At 40.4% G+C, this 13,747-nt stretch overlaps 1 protein-coding gene across 2 annotated transcripts; it reads right to left on the bottom strand.

Moving 5' to 3' along the window:
• Positions 1-2,959: 2,959 nt before the first annotated feature.
• zbed4 (zinc finger, BED-type containing 4) lies at positions 2,960-10,641 on the bottom strand. Of its 2 annotated transcripts, none has more exons than XM_061959792.2 (2): positions 10,479-10,641; positions 2,960-7,838 (listed from the first exon to the last, which is right to left on the bottom strand). In XM_061959792.2, the coding sequence occupies exon 2, from the start codon at positions 7,688-7,690 to the stop codon at positions 4,010-4,012; it is 3,681 nt and encodes a 1,226-aa protein (XP_061815776.2). In that variant the 5' UTR covers positions 7,691-7,838; positions 10,479-10,641; the 3' UTR covers positions 2,960-4,009. The 2 variants fall into 2 exon arrangements, with proteins under 2 accessions (XP_061815776.2, XP_061815777.2); XM_061959793.2 differs by lacking the exon at positions 10,479-10,641 and adding an exon at positions 10,214-10,237.
• Between the last annotated feature and the right edge of the window lie 3,106 nt (positions 10,642-13,747).

Below are 13,747 nucleotides of genomic sequence, written 5' to 3'. Positions count from 1 at the left end.
ACTATAATAATAATGTAGTGAAGTGAATTATATTTATATAGCGCTTTTCTCTAGTGACTCAAAGCGCTTTACATAGTGAAAACCCAATATCTAAGATACATTTAAACCAGTGTGGGTGGCACTGGGAGCAGGTGGGTAAAGTGTCTTGCCCAAGGACACAACGGCAGTGACTAGGATGGCGGAAGCGGGGATCGAACCTGCAACCCTCAGGTTGATGGCACGGCCACTATACCAACCGAGCTCTACCAACCGAGCTACACCGGCAACAAAACAGACAACAAAACAAACCACCCGACCCAGTTTTTCTAATTTGGGAACAAAACTATAATAATAATGTACCTGGTCATGTCCGTTGTGTCCTTGGGCAAGACACTTCACCCCTTGCTCCTGATGGCTGCTGGTTAGCGCCTTGCATGGCAGCTACCGCCATCAGTGTGTGAATGTGTGTGTGAATGGGTGAATGTGGTAATACTGTCAAAGCGCTTTGAGTACCTTGAAGGTAGAAAAGCGCTATACAAATATAACCCATTTATCATTTATTTACTGATATTTCTTTGATGTGCAGTTTTTGCTAACCACTTTTAAGAGTCCATTTATTTTTATGTTTGATTACCTATTTAGGATAATTGATTTATTCACTTCCAATAACAAATGGTAGAAAATACACTCATGAAAAATGTGCTTATTGCGTTTGAAAGGGTCACTTGTAAGTGCACCAAGAAATAGATTCACACCCAAATCGGGATTCTTATTCATCCTGATTCTAAATTGATTAATAATTGTTTTTTAATCAATTTAAAATTACAAAAATATAGTTATGTTGTTATGATAATATATACAGGTGGAATATTGTTGAATAATGTGAATATTGTGCAAAGGTTAGTTTATACCGTAAAATTCTAGTGACTTTTAATGTAAAATCTACAAAAAATTTAACAGTGTACTTAAAAAATATATATATAATCAAATCCATCCTACATCATGTTAATTTCACCTTGTAAATCTAATGTATATTTGTGGCGTAGCGCAACTTAAGATCCATTTTTCCTCACAATAATTAAAATTTTAACAAACTTGTAATTTTTTTAACAAAACTGTCGTTAAATACTTTGCACGCCCGTCAGATTAGATAGCTCAGCGGTTATCACACTTGCTGGTGGTGGGTTTGAGCCCTAATTTGGGAATCTTTTTGTTTTTTTAACTGATTTAACAGCCACTTATGAGAATTAAAACCCCTTATTTAAGTTCCTTACTTAATTTTCCTTAGATTGAAATGTAAATGTTGACAGTTATGTCCTCTCTCAATCTCTTCATTAAAAACGACAAACGTCAGTAAACAGCTGGACGAGCCTTTGATTTTTTTTATTATTTTGTTTAGGAAACATCGGGCCATTAGCGTAGTAATGCTTTCAATGGCACTAATGTTGTGGTTAATTTAGTACCAATTACCGGATTCCTCAAACATCGTTATTACCTTTTTGATGCCATTTTCAAATGAATGAATTCATAAAAAAGGTCACTTTTCTCATGTAGGGAAAAAGTGCACACGTACTCGAGCACCGCGACAGGTCTGCCATGAGCAGTTTCAGCGTAAAAGGGCAGGATATGCTTACGGCACGTTAGCGTCCTCTAGGCATCCGCGTAAAGATCGCAAACAATTCCTATAAGGCAGTGGTCCCCAACAAGGCCGCGGCCCGGTACTGGTCCGTGGATCGATTAGTACCGGGCCGCACAAGAAATTAAAAAAATAAATAAAATTAATTTAAAAAACTTTTTTTTTTATTAAATCTACATAAAAAACACAAGATACACTTACAATTAGTGCACCAACCCAAAAAAACCTCCCTCCCCATTCACACAAAAGGGTTGTTTCTTTCTGTTATTAATATTTCTGGTTCCTACATTATATATCAATATAGATATATAATTTACAGCCTGCAGGGATACAGTCCGTAAGCACACATGATTGTATTTTTTATGCCAAAAAAAAAAAAAAAAAACATTACCCTCCCCCCGGTCAGTGGGACAAATTTTCAAGCGTTGACCGGTCCGCAGTTACAAAAAGGTTGGGGACCACTGCGATAAGGTACTTTTGTAAAGACCAGTTTACAGTCAATCTGATGAAGAAAATAAAGTGTGTTCTTGAAATAATCAAATTAGGCATTAGAATACATTACTTATTGAAATATTTTCTATTTAGCATTGATGGACATGCATATTCAAATTTTACACAAAATTAAGATGGAATTATTATTTTCGGCACCAGATGTCAAACTCAAGGCCCGAGGATCAGAACTGGCCCACCCCATCATTTTATATGGTCTGAAAATATATGCTTCAATAAAGTACTTTATATTTTCTTACTAAATTTGTGTTCTTTCCATTTTCACAGGGAAAAATATGTATTGCTTGAAATTCCATACCTTTTCAACTTTAATATATTATGTTGCAACATATATAATTATCATACTGCCCAAACAAATTTTTGTAAACATTTTAAAATGCCCAATATAATAATTGTACATTTTAAAACTGACAATAGATTTTAGTGTTTTTTTCTGTAGATTTTACAGCAAAAAAAACTGAACTCAAGTCATCAGAACTTTACTGTAATATTTTTTACGGAATAAAAGCTGGCAGCTTAATCTCCATGTAAAGTCAGTGGTTTTTACAACATGTTACTGCAAATTGAAAAAAACAAATTCTTTTACGGTAAAATTTTTGTCGACTGAGCTGCCATTTTATCCTAAAATCTACGGTTGTTTTTTTTCACGGTGTATTACTGTTAATGAAGAAAACGGTACCGTGTTTAGCGGTTCAGTGGCCAGAATTTTTAGAAAGTGGTATTGAATGAAAAAAAAAAAAAAGGAACACTACATTTTACAGTAAAATTCTGGAGACTAAGCGGCCAGTTTTTTTCCATAGAAAAACAGTGGTACTTTTTTCCCCCCAGTTAGAAAACTGTATATTTTAAGGTACCTTTCTGGTGACTCAGTTGTCAGATTTATTGTAAAATCTACAGTTTGTTTTTACATAAGTGTACTTAAAAAAAAAAGAAATCAAATGCATGGGCGAATTCATATTATTTGCCGTTACGGGCAGCCATAACTGTGATGTGGCCCTCAAAAACAAGTTAGATACCCCCGATTTACAGACTAAAATTCAAACTTCCTTTAAAACATTAAAATACCTGGCTACAAAAAATACATCTCTGCAATCTAGTGTAAGGAAAAAAAAACTTTATTTACAAACTGGTTCCAGTTTCAATGCTAAAACGTTTTTCTAATTTGGTTTGTTATAAAAACAAATACATTTCTTTACTCAAACCCATAAATTAATCCCCTGATCATAAACCTAAATTGTGCTTAAGAGACAAATCGTATATTCCAAATGTCTTATTCAGAAAATACAGCAATATCTTACAGTCAAATTAAAAACAATTCAGTAGGTTTAAAAAAGAAAAGAAAAAAAGTCTAGCTCTACATGACAGTACCATGAGCCACAATTTCACAATGAAAATTAAATAACATTAACTTAAAACATCTTTCAGTCACAGCATTCATTTTTGGGCCGCGTTTTCACGGAGAAAACTCTGCATCAGTAATATTATATTCAAAAGCAACCTGAAGGGGGTTGCGCAGATTTCATCAAGAAATATTTACAGCATTTTTGACCTGAAGTAGATTTGGATAAGGCACAAAGAGAGGAGTCGAGAGACAACACACAAGAAGAATCGGGCAAACACACTACCCCTACAGCTAGAAAACCCCTCCCTGATACACTTTTCACTGAGACTTCATGAACTTCAAAGTGTTCAAACAGTAGTACACGCAATAAAATTACCCCCCCAAAAGAAAACCAAAACTTAACAAAAAACCCCGGCTGCAGCATAGCAAGAAATCAGTGTATAGCATGATACTGTACATCACATAATAGAAAACCCTATTTCACAGCTATGTCACTTGGTCCTTTTTTGTTATTATTAAAGGGCTTTCAAGTTAATGCTTCATCAGTATTGAAAGTAGATCAGAGGGAGGTTGACTTTTAGGAAGAGCAGACCCTCCATGTTTTCCAGTGAAGGCCTGGGGTGGTTTCGGGCACAGTTGCCGCTGGCAGTGCTGAACAGCGACTCTGCTGGAACGATGCTGGGCGGGCAGCCCACGTAACGGGCGGCTACCTTTGCAAGCTCGGGCCATAGGAACTTCTTAAGATTCCAATAGTCGAGCGGGTCACAGCTTTGATCCAGTATGTCCTCCTCGAAGTACTCCAGCACTGCCAATTCGGAGGACTTTGGCTTCTCCTCTTGTTTAACCTTTTGCCTTAAGTCGGCCATCAGGGACCAGATGTTGTCCTTTCTGGAAATGGCCGTGCCGTCGGACACGAGGGCTTTGTTGCAGCTGTTGGGCAGTGAAGACTTTTCTGCTGAGGTAGAAGAAAACAAGTCCAGCTCCTGGATCAGGTCTTGCTTGCATTGCTCTGCATCTTCCTCTGTGAACAATGAAGTCTTATAACGGGGGTCCAGCATGGTCGCCCAGGTGAAGCGTGGGTCGTGCAAGGTGGCCGACATTCTGCTCACCATTGCTTCTTTGAGGGACTTGAGCATGGTGTCTATGCCCACGGTCTCATCAAACAGCAGGTCTATCTTTCGATTTAGGATATGAATGAGTGGTATCACTTGTCCCAGAGTGGCAGTGCGGCTGCTGATTTCCTGGTAGGCCACGTCAAAAGGTTTCAGTGTATGGCAGACGGACTGGATCACCTCCCACTGGTCGCAGCTGATGATCTCCCTGAAATTGCACTCGATTGACATTTCGTCAATGGCGTTTTTTTGCTCCACCAGCCGCTCCAGCATTAAAAGGGAAGTCCTCCATTTAGAAGGGATGTCCTGAACAAGTTGGTTCTCCGGTAGCTGGTGGTCTCTCTGGAGTTCGGCCAGCTTCTCCTTCACTTTGGCCGAGCGATGCACGCGCTCGCAGATCTTTCGTGCGATACTCAGAAGGTTCTGAACCATTCTCTGGCTCTTTATGGCTTCGCTAACAATGAGGTCAATTGTGTGTCCGAAACACTGCACTGTGACATGGCCGTGGTCCTCCAGATTGTTTCTGATGCTGGCGTTGTCGGTCACAGTGAAACCCTTCTTCAGCCCTGATGAGATGATCCATGAATCCCAGAGATACTCCAGCTGCTTTGGGATGTCGTGCATATCCTGGTCACAGTCTATGTTGGACACACTTAGGAGAGCTGAACAGTGGAAGTCCTGGCCCTGGGGTCTGACGCTGGACTCGTAAGTTGCCCAGTGAGCAGTGAGGGTCAAGTACTCCTTTGTCTGACTACTGACCCAAATACTCGTTGTGAAGTGGATGACTCCACCCTCAGCCTCTTTCAGGTGTGTCAGCACAACGTCCTTCACCTTCGCGTACATATCAGGTATTGCAGTGCTGGTGAAGTAAGAAGAGGTTGGTAGACAATACTGAGGCTGGAGGTACTCTAGTAATCGGTTCAGTCCAGCATTTTCCACCATGGATGATGGCTGCAGATCCAGTGCAATCATTTCAGCGATAAGTTTGGTTATTTTTTTGGCAACTGTGTGGTGTTCGTCAAACCTCTCGTGGCTCTGCTTCGCGTCGTAAACGGACATATCTACGAGTTCCTGTTTGACGCAAATTTCAGCAGATGGCACGTCACCTGAGATAGTATTGTTGCTTTCGAGGAATTGTCTGTGAAACCTCTGCATGTGCCTGAAGAGGCAGCTGGTGCCGAGGTTTGTAGTCTTTTTGCCTCGACTTATTGTGCGGCTACAGTGCAAACAAATCACCTTGGTGGGGTCAGTTGGTGAAATTGAGAAATGGTTCCACAGTTTGGACGTCTTCTTACTGAAACCGGTTTGTGGCTTTTTCTCACTGGCAGGGCTTTCAGTTTCTTTGGTTGAAACTGTGTCTGGGGTCATGTTAACATAGGGCTGGGGGGAGGGCTCCTTGTCGGTGTTTTTTTGGTTTTGTAGGACGTCTGGGTGGCGCCTCATGAGGTGCCTCATTAGACAGCTTGTGCCAAAGTCCCCCCGTTTCCCACGACTGATGACGCATGGACAGTAACGGCACAGTGCTTTTAACTGGTCAACGGGCGATACAAGGAAATGCTGCCAGACCTCTGATTTTACCCGTTTCATTATTTTTTTGTTCTGCTGAAAAATAGCATGATTCTGGTTGAGGTCGGGAGCCTCAGAGAGATCACATGGCGAGGAGGTTACGGGTGTATCCTCTTCAGGACCACTAAAAAGCAGATTGAGAGAGGGCTCCTGTTCGGACAGTAGCATAGCCTCATCAGATTCCTCTTTTATATCCATGCTTTCCACCGCAGCTTGGGATACTTCATCTGATACGGTTTCTGGTGAAGACGGAAGTGGTGATTCTTTTTTTATATCTAGTGGGTCATGTATTGGTGTGCGGGACAAGAGTGACGGCGGGTTTGAGTAGGGTGGAGGAATGTGATTGCCTCGTCCATTTTCCTCAATGACGACCTCTTTGTGGGCTCTCCACATGTGACGAATAAGACAACTTGTGCCAAGATCCTTCCCATTTTTCCCCCTGCTGAATTCATTCATGCAGTGGATGCATACCGCTTTGGAACTGTCCAAGGGTGAAAGGTAAAAGTGTTTCCATACAGCCGATCTACGACGGGAACTTGCGCTTTTTGGGTTACAGGGAAGGCGTTCGGTGCTTCCGTCAGACATGTCTTCAAGGTTGTTTTCACAGGAATGCGAGGGTGCAAGCGTGCTGCAAACAGGCTCAAGTTTTGGTTCGACTTTGGGTAACGCCTCTTTGGATGATAAGTCGGAATTTTCAGCAGAAGACGTGGACGGTGAAGTGTTCTTTGACCCAGGATACATTAAACTGTTTATGTCCCCGTTTTTTGGCGAGTTTGGGGAAGGAGGAATCAAAGAGGAGGCTAAAGAACTCAGATTATGCGCTGATGCGTCAGCGCCATCTTGGTAGAGCATGGTAGGGTGGGCCCTTCGCACGTGCCTCATCAAGCAGCTTGTACTGAGGTCTTTCTCGTTCTTTCCCCGACTGAACTCTTTCATGCAGTACAAACAGATTGCTTTGGTGTTATCTCTTGGTGATATGCAGAAATGATTCCATGCGGGGGACTTTTTCCTAGAGTTGGTTTGACTTCTCATCGACGCCAGAAGACTTTGGGTGACAGCGTCCATGGCAACATCGTAAAGAGTGCTTGTGTAGCCATTTAGTAGGTTACTATAGTCATCCCCATCTCTTGTCAAAAAAGGGCCAAACTCCAATTTTTCAAAATCCTGTGTTTCATCCTCTAAATCGTTTGTCTCCCGACTTTCTTCTTTAATGTGCTCATTAGGCTCGTTACCAATTTTATAATTTTCATTCTCTGTATTTTCATCTGTGCTGATGCCGAGCCATTTGCTTGAAAGAGACGGAGACACCGGGTCTTTTTCTGTGTCACCCTGAGAACATAGATGGACGGAGGAAGGGAGGTCTCTATCCAGTGTTGAAATAGACGACTTGGTAGCCATAGAGTCTCGGGGGTTCATGCTGTAGGATTTAAACACATATCCATCCTGACCCTCAATTTTTAGGCAGATCCCCTTCGCCTCTCGTTTCTTGTCTATGGAGCCGAGCACGTCCTCCCCCGTGTGCGAGACATCGTCCTCCCCGTGCATGGCGGCCCAAAAAGGTTTGTGTCTTGTTCGTCAGGTCTGATCACTTCTGCTCATGTGGGGGTAGTTGTGTTTGTGTGGCTGTCCGGGTCATTGGGTGACGGCTTGTCTCCATTTATGACCCAAATAGTCGCACCGCTCCGCACACAACCTAGAAAGAGGGAAACAAGATCAGAGTCCATTCTGCAATAATCATGGGGGATGCATACTCTGTTTACACGTCTAGTTGCATAATGGCAACTAAAATGAGTAGGTCTCATTTTCCCACCACAAGGTGCTTGGAGACTTTAGGAGAAGCGTAGCAGTGTGAGAAAAAAAATGTTTTTCACACCTGCTTTGCTAACTTAATTTGGAAAAGGCCAGATTTATTACATTTTAGTTACTACAATGAGTGAGTAAATACTAGTGATGTGAAATTTCCGCGAAAACTTGCGTTTTTAATTTTAAATAATAGAGAATAGACATTTGAAAGGCAATTTAAAATAAATAAAGAATAGTGAACAACAGGCTGAATAAGTGTATGTTATTAGACGCATAAATAACCAACTGGTATGTTAACGTAACATATTATGGTAAGAGTCATTCAAATAACTATAACATATAGAACATGCTATACGTTTACCAAACAATCTGTCACTCCTAATCGCTAAATCCCATGAAATCTTATACGTCTAGTCTCTTACGTGAATTAGCTAAATAATATTATTTGATATTTTACGGTAATGTGTTAATTTCACATACAAGTCGCTCCTGAGTATAAGTCGCACCCCCGGCCAAACTATGAAAAAAAACGACTTATGGTCCGAAAAGTACGGTAGCCTATTGAGTCAGACTGCCGAGAAATATGATGAACATTTACAAGCATTCACAAGCACTTCACCCAAAATTCAAACTTTGAAATCACAACATTAAAATCCAAGCATTTTCAAGGTTTTTAAGCACTGGTACGAGCCCTGTATTATGCTTACAAGTACCACCGTTTTTGCTACCTCAGCATACCATGACAGTTCAGCTATAAATATGTGGCTGGTATTTGACCTGCAGTGGGTGTATGAGATGACTTGTAACATTATTTGTAAGAATACATATAGTATAAGTTAAATTGTGCAATACATTTATCTTTCAAATCCCTTGATTTTTGCACCCATATATATATATATATATATATGTGTGTACAGCTCCACTAATGGACATTGGAGTGTTACTTTCAAAGGCAAAATTAAAGTATTGCTAGAAACATAATTTTATATGGGACTTTATTATATTATATGTATAGTACCACCAGAGTTACAGATATTACAAGTCAAAGTGATGAAGCTCAGTGTTACGCTCATGCCTTGGTGTAACTAAACATTACCCTATAAGATGAAGGCAATTGCATTTTATTGATATTTGAAATGTATTCAATGTTTATAAATGAATATTTAAATATACCAAATGTAAAAAAGGGAATAAATATTCAAAATAAGATCATTAAATTAAATCTAGTTTGGTTACGCCATCATGAGCGCAACACGAGGTTGTAAAAGTTTCAACTACAATTCTAAATAAGATGTCAAAAGCAAACTGGAATCAAATACACACAGCTTAAAGATTGATCAATACCTATTTAAATTCAGTCATACATAAATATGATGATTTATCAAAATATAAAAGAAATATACCTGAACAGGAACGCTCATGATCATGCGTTTTTCCAAGTTTTTGGGGCATTTTTATGCTATTTCCAAGCATCTCCTTTTTATTATCGTTGATTTTAAATGGTCAAACTAATGCATATTATATATGCATGCCCTAGTAAACAAAAAAAAGTCATTTATTTTGATTGTTACATTTTGGAGTACATTTGTGCAGGTGGGTGCGAATGTAGCCATTACCAGAGCTGTACACATATATAAGTTAAATACATTTTATTATCGTTGATTTTAAATGGTCAAACTAATGCATATTATATATGCATGCCCGAGTAAACAAAAAAAAGTCATATTTATTTTGATTGTTACATTTTGGAGTACATTTGTGCAGGTGGGTGCGAATGTAGCCATTACCAGAGCTGTACACATATATAAGTTAAATACATATTTACTTATGTGATATTGAGCCCTTAACGCAAACAAGCGTTAGTTGCACAGTCAAAACATGATGGGGTATTTTTATTTTCATTTTTAATTATATGCATATATATATATATATATATATATATATGCGACACATGTGACGACTTTTATTATTCATATATTTATGTTGCTTTTGCAAAAAAAAAAAAGCAAGGTATTTCGTACATGCTAACTGACAGCAAGCTTTTCCGGGTTTGGCTAAAGTGCTAATCCGGAAGAACTACAATATTCAGCCAACGTATATTACCAGTAACACCATCTTAAACCAGTTTTGACACAATTGTTAAGAAAATAACTGCTAATAATCGTCAAAAGTCCAGACACATTCACAAGGCGTCGATAATAACCGAGTAGTCACGCTACATGATCAGTAAACATCGTGCTAACTAGCTTTAATGCTAATACTCACCAAAACAAACCACATCCATGTACAACAGTATTATTAAGTCTGATAAATAGTACTCTTTTGTAGTATTCTACAGGAATATTACTTTGAATAAAACACGTTTCACCGGTTTGTTACTGACCCGGTTTGCAGGCAGCTAGGCCATGCATACACCGGGCAAACTAGCGAGGTAGAACCGAGTCGAACCCAACCCAGTTCGGACCAGTTCTCCCCAGCGACGTCACAAGTTTCCCACTAATGTTATTTGTTTCTTTTTGGTTGTACTCACTGTGAAGTGTCCGGCCCATAAACGGTTAAATGTGACACATTTGATTGATCCGGCCCCAGGAGTGGGATCACTTTGTTGCTTTTGTCTCCCGGAGAGCTCGGCCCGCAGCAGCGCCACACAGCGTCGGACGGAAGGAACGGCTTCTCGTGACGTCACCCGCGGGGTTCTTTTTAGGACGGCGACGGTGTGATGTGTCTTTTATTTCTCGCACGACGTGGACTTTGATGTGCGAGCACTAATAAAGCCGCATGTTGTGGATGTTTACTTGTGGTTCGTTGCATCACTTTAAAGACCTGGAAGAGGGGCTCGGCTCGTTCATTTTAGACGTGTGGTTCACTGTCATTTTTGAAAGCGCCCGCCGTGTACTTGTTTCATGCACGACGACATTTTGGAGGTTTTGATTGCGAAATGGGTTTATTTGATTTACATTTTAAAAACGCTAAACAAAAAACGAAGCGTTCTTCTTTTTTTTGTGTCTAAAAAAATGTTTGGTTTCATTTTATATTTCATATAACAATTAAAATCCGCAGTAAATTACAATAGAAAAACAGATAAAAAACTGTTTTTTTTCTTCCATTTGCAATCACTGGAAGTTTTTATTTTCTAAGTAAAAATGAGGACAAATACTACATTATTTATTATTTACTTTTGAAATTCGATCTCAATTCTGTACACTGCTGCTGGAATTTCCTGAGGGAACTCTCCTGAAGGAATCAATAAAGTACTATCTATCTCTCTGTATATCTGTCTGTCTCTCTGTCTATCTACAGGTAAAAGCCAGTAAATTAGAATATTTTGAAAAACTTGATTTATTTCAGTAATTGCATTCAAAAGGTGTAACTTGTACATTATATTTATTCATTGCACACAGACTGATGCATTCAAATGTTTATTTCATTTAATTTTGATGATTTGAAGTGGCAACAAATGAAAATCCAAAATTCCGTGTGTCACAAAATTAGAATATTACTTAAGGCTAATACAAAAAAGGGATTTTTAGAAATGTTGGCCAACTGAAAAGTATGAAAATGAAAAATATGAGCATGTACAATACTCAATACTTGGTTGGAGCTCCTTTTGCCTCAATTACTGCGTTAATGCGGCGTGGCATGGAGTCGATGAGTTTCTGGCACTGCTCAGGTGTTATGAGAGCCCAGGTTGCTCTGATAGTGGCCTTCAACTCTTCTGCGTTTTTGGGTCTGGCATTCGGCATCTTCCTTTTCACAATACCCCACAGATTTTCTATGGAGCTAAGGTCAGGGGAGTTGGCGGGCCAATTTAGAACAGAAATACCATGGTCCGTAAACCAGGCACGGGTAGATTTTGCGCTGTGTGAAGGCGCCAAGTCCTGTTGGAACTTGAAATCTCCATCTCCATAGAGCAGGTCAGCAGCAGGAAGCATGAAGTGCTCTAAAACTTGCTGGTAGACGGCTGCGTTGACCCTGGATCTCAGGAAACAGTGGACCGACACCAGCAGATGACATGGCACCCCAAACCATCAATCAATCTTTATTTATATAGCCCTAAATCACAAGTGTCTCAAAGGGCTGCACAAGCCACAACGACATCCTCGGTACAAAGCCCACATACGGGCAAGGAAAAACTCACCCCAGTGGGACGTCGCTGATGGTGGAAACTTTACACTAGACTTCAGGCAACGTGGATCCTGTGCCTCTCCTGTCTTCCTCCAGACTCTGGGACCTCGATTTCCAAAGGAAATGCAAAATTTGCATGGTTGGGTGATGGTTTGGGGTGCCATGTCATCTGCTGGTGTCGGTCCACTCTGTTTCCTGAGATCCAGGGTCAACGCAGCCGTCTACCAGCAAGTTTTAGAGCACTTCATGCTTCCTGCTGCTGACCTGCTCTATGGAGATGGAGATTTCAAGTTCCAACAGGACTTGGCGCCTGCACACAGCGCAAAATCTACCCGTGCCTGGTTTACGGACCATGGTATTTCTGTTCTAAATTGGCCCGCCAACTCCCCTGACCTTAGCCCCATAGAAAATCTGTGGGGTATTGTGAAAAGGAAGATGCAGAATGCCAGACCCAAAAACGCAGAAGAGTTGAAGGCCACTATCAGAGCAACCTGGGCTCTCATAACACCTGAGCAGTGCCAGAAACTCATCGACTCCATGCCATGCCGCATTAACGCAGTAATTGAGGCAAAAGGAGCTCCAACCAAGTATTGAGTATTGTACATGCTCATATTTTTCATTTTCATACTTTTCAGTTGGCCAACATTTCTAAAAATCCCTTTTTTGTATTAGCCTTAAGTAATATTCTAATTTTGTGACACACGGAATTTTGGATTTTCATTTGTTGCCACTTCAAATCATCAAAATTAAAAGAAATAAACATTTGAATGCATCAGTCTGTGTGCAATGAATAAATATAATGTACAAGTTACACCTTTTGAATGCAATTACTGAAATAAATCAAGTTTTTCAAAATATTCTAATTTACTGGCTTTTACCTGTATACGTCTATCTATCTGTCTGTCTATCTATCTGTCTACACTGTATCTGTGTCCTTGTGACTCTCTATCTAAAATGCTTTTAGAGCCCTACACAGAAATAATTTTAGACACGGCAAACGAAGACCGACATCGATAGAAATATCTACGCCATACTTGCCAACCCTCCCGGATTTTCCGGGAGACTCCCGAAATTCAGCGCCTCTCCCGAAAACCTCCCGGGACAAATTTTCTCCCGAAATTCATGCGGACCTGAGTGACGTGTCGACAGCCTATTTTCACGTCCGTAAAGCAGTTCGTCTGCCGTAAACAGCAATGTTGTGACACTCTTAAACAGGACAATACTGCCATCTACTGTACATGCATATGTGACAATAACATCTCGGGCTTTTAGAGAATGCAGTGCACAACTGCGCGCACAACAAGGAGACGTAGCAGAATGCATCATCAGAGAGGGTGTTCAGCAGTGTTGGGACTAACGCGTTACAAAGTAACGCGTTACTGTAACGCCGTTAGTTTCGGCGGTAACTAGTAATCTAACGCATTATTTTTTTATAGTCAAAAACTCAGTTACCGTTACTACATGATGCGTTACTGCGTAATTTTACGTTATTTTTTATGTAGTATCGGCTAGAAACTGAGGATCTGAGTGTGTTTTATTCCAGCGAAGCAGAGACGTGCTGCTTATTCTTCCTCTGCGCTCTCTGTGTGTGTGTGTGACTGTGTGTCTGAGTGTGGGAAGGGGAGGGGGGGAGGGGGGGAGGGGGTGCGCAATACAACCGTTGGCCAACAAAAA

The sequence above is a fragment of the Nerophis lumbriciformis genome, linkage group LG05, assembly GCF_033978685.3.
Source record: "Nerophis lumbriciformis linkage group LG05, RoL_Nlum_v2.1, whole genome shotgun sequence".
NCBI classification, from domain to species: domain Eukaryota; kingdom Metazoa; phylum Chordata; class Actinopteri; order Syngnathiformes; family Syngnathidae; genus Nerophis; species Nerophis lumbriciformis.
This window is presented reverse-complemented; position numbering and strand designations above follow the sequence as displayed.